Below are 10,650 nucleotides of genomic sequence, written 5' to 3'. Positions count from 1 at the left end.
TGGATGGTGTTCTTGGAGTGATGAGAGGTGTTGGGTTTGCGCCAGACATGGCGTTTTCCTCGATGGCCAAAAAGCACAATTTTAGTCTCATCTGACCAGAGTACCTTCTTCCCTATGTTTGGGGAGTCTCCCACATGCCTTTTGGCGAGCACCAAACGTGCTTGCTTATTTTTTTCTTTAAGCAATGGCTTTTATCAGGCTTCTCTTCCATGAAGCCCAGCTCTGTGGAGTGTACACAGTGGTCCTATGGACAAATACTCCAATCTCCGCTGTGGAGTTTTGCAGCTCCTTCAGGGTTATCTTTGGTCTCTTTGTTGCCTCTCTGATTAATGCCCTCCTTGCCTGGTCTGTGAGTTTTGGTGGGCGGCCCTCTCTTGGCAGGTTTGTTGTGGTGCCATATTCTTTCCATTTTTTAATAATGGATTTAATAGTGCTCCATGGGATGTTCAAAATGTATGATATTTTTTTATAACCCAACCCTGATCTGTACTTCTCCACAACTTTGTCCCTGATCTGTTTGGAGAGCTCCTTGGTTTTCATGGTGGTGTCACTTGCTTAGTGGTGTTGCAGACTTTGGGGCCTTTCAGAACAGGTGTATGTATACTGAGATCATGTGACAGATCATGTGACACTTAGATTGCACACATATGGACTTTATTTAACTAATTATGTGACTTCTGAAGGTAATTGGTTGCACCAGATCTTATTTAGGGACTTCATAGCAAAGGGGGTAAATACATATGCACGCACCACTTTTCTGTTTACATTTTATTTAGAATTTTTTGAAAACATTTTTTTTTTTTCACTTCACCAATTTGGACTATTTTGTGTATGTCCATCACATGAAATCCAAATAAAAATCAATTTAAATTACAGTTTGTAATGCAACAAAATAGGAAAAACGCCAAGGGGGATGAATACTTTTGCAAGGCACTGTATATGTTTGCTTAATGCATAGTTGTTCACACATGTGTATTTGTTCATAGCACATGGGAATAATCTGATATGGGATGGTCAATGCAAAGATAGTTTTCTTTCATTTGTACCCCTAAAGTCATCCATCGTCTCTGACCACTAACTGGCCACCCGATTAGACTACAATCACCACTGTCGTCTAATCGGGTTTGCACAGGCACTCCGGATGTTTCCTACGTGTTGTTGTGGGCCGGGCTTCTATACATTTGGATGCTGATCGTTGTGTGGGACACACGACACTGGCGTCAATTTAAAACTGGCCTGCGTTCAGTACGAAGAAACCTACTGCAACATTCAATTAAACGGAAACGGTGCTGTTCAGAACGAACATTTCAAAAACGGGGAATGGCTGAATTGTGGGTTGGGGGACACTGTCAGCATGGCCGCTGCCCTTAAAATACGTCACGCTTTGCTTCAAGCCACACCTCGCCAACCGGAACAAACGTACCTCCAAGTCTGTTCAAGAACTTTGAACCTTTTGGGGAAACTTGTCGTTCAGTACAAACCGTTACGCAACGTAGCAAACGGTTAAATCCAACTGAACGCACCTCTTGAGATCAAACTTTACAATGGAGATGTGATCGCTAGCTACAATGCCTGTCCTCGCTTCATTGTTGCATTCAAATGTAACTACAAGTTGTGTTCCATATTTACTTTTCCTAACAGATGCATTGGACAACATGCGGGAGCTGTCATTATTCTTTAGACTTGTAAAATTCGATAGCTCATGATAGCGGATCGCTTTCGCAAAAAGATGGTACAACAAATGCATGAAGCAAGACAAGCTAACTGAAAAACTTTAGAGAGCGGCGGGACAGGGGGGTATTTAGCTATGGATAGCCCAATGTTTTCGAAGTACTCATGGCTTGATTTTCTTTTCTCGGTAGTCGGTGTGTGTACTTACTTGTTTGACGTGGGATCCGACATTTGGGTCGCTACGGAGTTCTACTCGCGTGGGGATTTCTTCTGGTTCGGAGTGTTGATCGGCCTTATGGTCCTGTCTTCGGTAGTGGTCCAGATGTTTAGCTGGTTCTGGTTCAAATACGACCGCGAATTGGAGGGCTTCGATGAGCAAACTGCTAAGAATATCCTCTTTGGAGGCTGCGTCAAACTTTCATTCCTGCTACATGTACTTCAGCTCGGATTCTTTTGCAGGTACTGTAGCTAGCTTTTTAGTTTTGACACTTGATTGCATGCACGTAATTCTCATGTGGACCATCTTTGTTAACTACACCTTGTTTATCACAGTGTACAAGACACAGTAGTCTAAAAATACATCATCTACATTGATTGAGAAATACATTGTCATTTATTTATTCTATGGCTACAGTGTAGTTCATACTTTTTTTTGGCTCCCTGAAACTATGCATTGTATACTATTTTTATTATTTGGTCATATAATAATTTGGTCATATTATTATAATATATATAATTTCCTCTTAAGTTTTTTAATGTAGCCTATGAAATTGATTTCCTGAGCCATCACTACAAATAAGATAAATACTTGTCAGAGTCCACAGGAAGACATGATGTGCTGCAGGCTATTTGTGAAATGTATGATTTCCTTAGTCTCTTTAATACTGAGAGGCTCATGGAGCAGCTCATGTACAGCTAATAACATTAGACTTATATAGAAACCATCAAGTTACCCAACTTACAGGAGTGTCAGCGAGAAAAGCCAGTTATTTGGAATGGACATACAATGTTAATAAGTGCATAATAACACACATGATAGTTAATTGGGAATTCAAACTATTTGGGAAAAGTACAGGAATGATCCTACAGCTCATGATGCACATATTTGTATACTTTTGTCATTGTGGTGTGAATACTGAGGCTCACAGAGCAGCTCATGCACAACTAATAACATGTGACTTGTGTAGAAACCAATCAAGTTACCACTCCGGTGTGTCAGGTATGTAACCATAACCAGTAGGCTCTGCCTTGACAACCTCACACCCCACCTACACACATGTTAAGTTGCTAAGTGGAAGACGTTGTTTTGAATGACATAAATAGGTCTATGTCTGCGTCCTGTTCTCTGACAATGATGGGTGTCTTCTGGTTTATTGCCGCTTAGTAACACACAAGATGGCACTTTAAACCATTTAGGTGGTATAAGGACCCTACAGCTCATGTTGGTGCTCTGCTTTATCAACTTACTCCCCACCTACACAAGATGATAAGTTAGCTAAGTGGAAAGACATTTTTAGAATGATGCTCATGTGTGTATGTTCTATTGTCCCTGACAGGTGTTTCTGTTGGTTGTTGCTGCTCATACTAACAGACAGTGTTTGTTCACAGACACATCTCAGCCATATGGCAGGGCTTCAATGTGTGGTGGCGACAGGAGCAGGGCTCGGGGTACGCCGTGTACCTGACCCACGACCTGAGCATGCTACGCCTCATCGAGACCTTCTGTGAGAGCGCCCCGCAGCTCACCCTCATGACCCACATCATGCTGCACACCAACAAGGCCAGGACTGTTCAGTGTGAGTCACCTCTACACAGTACACACACCTCTACACACACCAACAAGGCCAGGATGGTTCAGTGTGAGTCACCTCTACACAGTACACACACGTCTACACACACCAACAAGGCCAGGATGGTTCAGTGTGAGTCACCTCTACACAGTACACACACCTCTACACACACCAACAAGGCCAGGATGGTTCAGTGTGAGTCACCTCTACACAGTACACACACCTCTACACACACCAACAAGGCCAGGATGGTTCAGTGTGAGTCACCTCTACACAGTACACACACCTCTACACACACCAACAAGGCCAGGATGGTTCAGTGTGAGTCACCTCTACACAGTACACACACGTCTACACACACCAACAAGGCCAGGATGGTTCAGTGTGAGTCACCTCTACACAGTACACACACGTCTACACACACCAACAAGGCCAGGATGGTTCAGTGTGAGTCACCTCTACACAGTACACACACCTCTACACACACCAACAAGGCCAGGATGGTTCAGTGTGAGTCACCTCTACACAGTACACACACCTCTACACACACCAACAAGGCCAGGATGGTTCAGTGTGAGTCACCTCTACACAGACACGCTACACACACCAACAAGGCCAGGATGGTTCAGTGTGAGTCACCTCTACACAGTACACACACCTCTACACACACCAACAAGGCCAGGATGGTTCAGTGTGAGTCACCTCTACACAGTACACACACCTCTACACACACCAACAAGGCCAGGATGGTTCAGTGTGAGTCACCTCTACACAGTACACACACCTCTACACACACCAACAAGGCCAGGATGGTTCAGTGTGAGTCGCTGTCACCTCTACACCTGGGGTTCGTTCCAAATGGCACCCTTCACTTTAATTAATAAAAATGCTTTCTAGAACCTTTAAGGGTTCTTCGGCTGTCCCCATAGGATAAACCTTTGAAGATCCCTTTTTGGTTGCAGGTAGAACCCTTTCCACAGAGGGTTCTACATGGAACCCAAAAGGGTTCTACCTGGAACCAAAAAGTATTCTCCTACGGGGACAACCAAAGAACCCTTTTGGAACCCTTTTTTCTAAGAGTGTATTCCATTATTGTGCACTACATTTGAGCAGGGCCCATAGAGCTCTGGTGGAAAGTAGTGGACTAAATAGGGAATAGAGTGCCATTTGGGATACGTCCCTGTGATTCTGGACACCAGACTGGAGTAGAAATCACCACTGATGCTGTAGGTCAGGGGTCCCCAGTTACATTCAGCGGATGGTTGAAGGTCAGAAAATAGTTGTAATTCATTTGTACACAGCAAATTGACGACAAGAAGCCCAAACAGATAGGGAAATACAATCACACAGTATGGCATAATCACATACTACGCCTCTCTATGTATGTGTGGGAATACTTGGGAACATATTTCCTAAATGAAAATAACTTTAGATGATTATCTGGTGATTTTAGAGTCTTTTATCCCCCCCCTCCCCCAAATAAATAAAAATAATAACCTATTTGTGCAGATTTTTTTTTCGGGGGGGAATGGGGATTCGGCAAATAAAATCCCCCATGAGCCGAATTAGGCCTGCAGGTCACCTATTGGCGAACACTGCTGTAGGCTATTGAGAACAATCTGAATCCAAGGGCAACACTTAAGTTTGGGATTCTTTACTATACTGTTGTCCTACTGTATGTCCTTATACCAGGGGACAGGTTCACACGGTCACTGACACTCCACATAATAGATTTTTCAAATAGGCAGTATTTAGAGGAAGAAAATGTGTATAAATGAATATAAGTTCCTCATACCACCATTGTGTCCCTCAGTAAGTTTAGCAATAGTTTACACAATGATCTAGCTACACATTGTGTTTACACACAACTTCCTCTCTATATCCCCTTCCTCTCAAGTTTCAAGAGCTTTTTGGCAATGTGCTAGTGTTGAGCAATTAACCAACATTTTGAATGTTTTTGTTTTTTAAACAACTAATTGACCGACGTTGGTTCAGTTATTTGAATTGTATTTTTTCTGTCAGCTCGATGTGCAGTTTATGTAGAGATAAATCAGATGAAGCCTGAACTGTGCGATGTAGTAGGGGGTTGTAGTTTCCAACAGGCCAATTTTCGACATAGTTTAGCACAGAAAACATGTTAATTAACTACAATGACCATAATCCACTGCGCGTCCGCTTAAACTTGTCCGGTCTGTGTGGAGCAGACACGGAGACTGAGAATATAGAGAACCGCGATCGAGAGGGATAGAAAGCTGTTGCTTCGTGAGCCTGAAAGTACATGATCTAAGTGATTGATAGTTGGTATTCAGCAGTTATAATAGTATGCCTTATTTACTTTGAAGAACTACTAAAATAGTGATTTTGTCAGACAGCATAGGCAGCAACTCTACAGAGATGATGACTTGGAATTAAATAATAAAGTCATCAAATAAAACAAATATTTTATTAAAGTAAAGTTAAAAAAAATATATATATATTTAACCTTTATTTAACTAAGCAAGTCAGTTAAGAACAAATTATTATTTAGAATGACGACCAACCAAAAGGCCTCCTGCGGGGATGAAATATTGTGATTAACTGATGGTTAATTAGTGATAGGTACTAATGGGCAGTCACTACCATCGTGGGACTTATATTAATTGTTTTATTCTGTGTTGTTACAGTGTTCAACCCACATAATGCATAGTGCATTTCATGTATTTAAAAAAAAAAAATCGAAACCAAAATCGCACAACCGTGATTATTTTGGAATAATCAAATCAGTACCAAACCGAACTCAAAAAGCATCGTCCAGCACTACTATGTGCTCAATTATCTTTGGCCTATAAACTTCCTCTTGTCATTTTTCTGATAGTTTTACATCTCTTTTGTAGGTGTGAGTGTCGTGGCGTCAACTACTTCCATAGCCTGGATGGTGGTGGACTATCATCGTTCCCTGCGTTCCTTCCTCCCAGACAAGGCCAAGCAGGGCTGGGGCTCCGCCTTGGTCTACTTCCTGTGGAACCTGCTTCTCATCGCGCCGCGTGTGGCAGCAGTCGCCCTCTTCGCCACAATTCTGCCCTCCTACCTGGCTGCCCACTTCCTGCTTATCTGGCCAGTGCTGGTGTTCTGGGTGTGGCGGCAGGAGACAGACTTCATGGACAGCGCCGGCGGAGAATGGCTCTACCGGGCCACCGTAGGTCTCATCTGGTACTTCAGCTGGTTCAACGTGGCGGAGGGAGGGACCAGAAGGAGGAGCATCATCTATCACTCCTTCATGGCTACGGACGGAGGGATTCTGCTAGTCACATGGTGGTTCTACAGAGACCAGGTCCTGACACAGTCCTACGCCCCCATCCTGCTGGCCACTCTGCCCCTCACCTACCTGATGGGAGTCCTGTTTAAAACACTCTACTATTACTGTTTCCACCCCACGCTGTGGATGCCCCCTGTCATGGAGGCAAGGTTAGAAGATGAGCTGCCTGATGGTCAGGAGATGGTGTTCAGATCCATCGCCCCCCAAACTGGTACTCCTCGGTTCTGTAACAAGAGGATGGCAAGCCATGCCACTCATTTCTACTCCAAGGAGGAAGCCAGGAAGCCCAGTAAGATAAACGGGTGCGAGGCCAACACTGTTGTCTGACTGGATGTGTTTGAACTAGACTCTTATTTACATGCAATGATGGAATGTCTGGTGTCTTTTTCTAGACCATCCTGTTTTTCATGCTGTATTTTTGTATAAATAAGGTGCTGCACAACTTATTGTAAATCAGACTTTATGTTTAAATTAGCATATTCTGTGAAACAGTGATAAGGTCACTGAAGTTTCGTCCCAAATGGCACCCTAGTCGCTATATAGTGCACTACTTGTGGCCAGGGCCCATAGGGATATGGTCAAAAGTAGTGCACTATGTAGAGACTAGGGTGCCATTTGGGATACAGTCTGAGCAGGTTCCATTGATCAATATTGAACATTGGAGTTGTAGGAAAGAGCTATTGGGTTATTCCACGAAATTAGTCCTTTTTGGGTTCTGTAACTTAGTGAGGGGAAAAAACGAATGTTTCATTTCACCTAATTGTAACATTCTGTCACAGAGCACATGTTCAACTTAATAAAAAACATATTTTCCCATCTCAAGAGGCTAAATTTAAAAAAAAAATAAAGTAAGAAGGTTGATGACTTCATATTAAATCAGCGATAATTCTTCTTGTGACAGGGGGAATGGAAGCTTGTGTGCAACAGGGAGAGGCAATTGAATGCAAGCTTCACAAAACAATTGAAAATGTAAACATATCTAGCCTGTCTATCCATGGGTAACAGGGTTGATGTCTTATCCTTGAACCGCTCAGTTTTCCACCACAAAACACCAGAAAATGGGCAAAACATGTAGATTCAGCTCACCTGGTCGTACACTAGGATTCTTTACTATTAGATGTTCAATGTAAAAATTTTTTTTAAAATGTTTATCATATCATATCAGATCACGTAACAGTATTGACCTTAAAATGAGGGACAGGGTGAATCACTCACTAATTAACCCCCATCTTCAGAAATGACTTTTTCAAGCACCAAAATAACTAAGGCTTTGCAATGATGGTGAAATGGTGGCCTTAAGTGGGTTAAAATCTTCCTAGACGTCACAGAGGGAATGTCAAAATGCTTTGGTACTTTCATTTTTATGTCTCTATGTCCAGTATGAAGGAACTTAGATGTAGTGTCGCCAGCCAATGCTAACTAGCGTTAGTGCAATGAATGGAAGTCTATGGATATCTTAGTTAGCATTTGCACTAGAGCTAGTTAGCAACTTCCTTTAAACTGCACACAGAGACATAAAAATGGTATCCCACGAGTTCATCTGACTCTGGGGAAGGAGATAAAGGGCCTCGTTGCCATAATCTTGAAGTATCCCTTTAAAGGACACTTCATTTAATATAACAGGCTTGTAAAATTCAATATCGGTGCACAATTTCTACTTCAAATCTCAAAATAACTAATTACGTGATGCCAAAGGTAATTAGAAGAATAAGTAATGGTACATTTTTATCCGTTTTTATTATTTTGTGAAAAGTTTGTATTTTTATTTGGGAGATTTGTTACCCATCTACAGCGTTCTGAAAGTTATTTGACATTTTGTTTGCTATTTTTGTACAATGAATGTACGATGAACTATCACGTTCCTCGCTTTCCTATTGTAACTGTTGTGTTATTTTTTATTCTCTGTATCTATGTCGACAGTGCATCCACTAATGTCTGTGACGGTCACTCGTCCACCAGCTTCATTAGTCTTTTTTCTATATACAGCATCAAATCTATGTAGGCCGCACTGTATGTACACATGGATGGAACGTCAATACAGTTTGATTAGTCCCAAATGGCACCCTATTCCTGCTATAGTGCACTACTTTTGACATTATGTTGTGGACAATGTTCTGGATGTTCCGGCTCCCGAGTGGCGCAGTGGTCTAAGGCACTGCATCTCAGTGCTAGAGGCGTCACTACATACCCTGGTTCGATTCCAGGCTGTATCACAACCGGCCGTGATTGGGAATCTCATAGGGCGGCGAACAGTTGGCCAAGCGTCGTCCGGGTTAGGGTTTGGCCCGATGTAGGCCGTCATTGTAAATAAGAATTTGTTCTTAACTGACATGCCTAGTTAAATAAAAAATGTACAGCCATACCTGTGGCCTTGTCAAGTTATGTTCCTAGAATGTTAAGATTTCTGTGTGAAACATTATTGGATACTGCAGAATGGAACCAAATATTCCATATTTTAACTGTCATCTCATTCATTCTGCACATGATTGTTATTACACAGTGTGTTGTGTGAACCTATTCCCCTGAAGGTCAACAATTCAACCTTTTACCTCTCTTACCTAAAGGGCATCTAATGCTGGACTATTAAAATCATAAGACAATCACAAACTTATGTAGTTTTATGCCTTATCTTTTGTGTCGTTTATGTCTGAGGTTTCAATATTATTTTCTTAAAAGTTCCTCAAGTGTTCTTCCAAGGCTTCACCTATTGACATCATCAATACGTGAGTATAATATAATCTCATATGAGTAATGCTCACACATATCTGTCTTCAAACATGATGTAAGCTGAAGTGTACTAGCTACTATTGCATTGTTGTACTTTAAAAAAACTCTTTCTACCTGAGGACCCATAGTGATGTCAGTAACTTTTTCTACCTGAGGACCCATAGTGATGTCAGTAACTTTTTCTACCTGAGGACCCATAGTGATGTCAGTAACTTTTTCTACCTGAGGACCCATAGTGATGTCAGTAACTTTTTCTACCTGAGGACCCATAGTGATGTCAGTAACTTTTTCTACCTGAGGACCCATAGTGATGTCAGTAACTTTTTCTACCTGAGGACCCATAGTGATGTCAGTAACTTTTTCTACCTGAGGACCCATAGTGATGTCAGTAACTTTTTATACCTGAGGACCCATAGTGATGTCAGTAACTTTTTCTACCTGAGGACCCATAGTGATGTCAGTAACTTTTTCTACCTGAGGACCCATAGTGATGTCAGTAACTTTTTCTACCTGAGGACCCATAGTGATGTCAGTAACTTTTTCTACCTGAGGACCCATAGTGATGTCAGTAACTTTTTCTACCTGAGGACCCATAGTGATGTCAGTAACTTTTTCTACCTGAGGACCCATAGTGATGTCAGTAACTTTTTCTACCTGAGGACCCATAGTGATGTCAGTAACTTTTTCTACCTGAGGACCCATAGATCAAATTGTATTTGTCACCTGCGCCGAATACAACACCTTACAGTGAAATGCTTACTTACAAGCCCTTAGCCAACAATGCAGTTAAGAAAAATACATATTTTTATTTAACACTTTTTTAGTTACTACATGATTCCATATGTGTTATTTCATAGTTTTGATGTTTTCACTATTATTCTACAAAAATAAAGAAAACCCTCGAATGAGTAGGTATTCTTAAACATTTGACTGGTAGTGTGTGTGTGTATATATATATATATATATATATATATATATATATATACAGTGCCATGAAAAAGCATTTGCTTCCTTTATAATTTTCTCTACATTTGCATACTTGTGATACGTACTGTTATCAGATCTTCCATATGTGTTATTTCATAGTGTTGATGTCGTCACTATTATTCTACAATGTAGAAAATAGTTCAAATAAAGAAAAACCCTGGAAGGAGTAGGTGTGTCCAA

General features: G+C 41.5%; 1 protein-coding gene across 1 annotated transcript; it reads left to right on the top strand.

The window, feature by feature from the left end:
• The first annotated feature begins 1,021 nt into the window (after positions 1 to 1,021).
• On the top strand, positions 1,022 to 9,367 carry xkr8.3 (XK related 8, tandem duplicate 3). The gene is made up of 3 exons (XM_014178679.2): positions 1,022 to 2,130; positions 3,280 to 3,467; positions 6,335 to 9,367. Exons 1-3 carry the CDS (start codon positions 1,808 to 1,810, stop codon positions 7,081 to 7,083), a joined length of 1,260 nt encoding a protein of 419 aa, XP_014034154.1. The 5' UTR covers positions 1,022 to 1,807; the 3' UTR covers positions 7,084 to 9,367.
• Positions 9,368 to 10,650: the final 1,283 nt, after the last annotated feature.

This window comes from Salmo salar, chromosome ssa27, assembly GCF_905237065.1.
Source record: "Salmo salar chromosome ssa27, Ssal_v3.1, whole genome shotgun sequence".
NCBI classification, from domain to species: Eukaryota; Metazoa; Chordata; class Actinopteri; order Salmoniformes; family Salmonidae; genus Salmo; species Salmo salar.
This window is presented reverse-complemented; position numbering and strand designations above follow the sequence as displayed.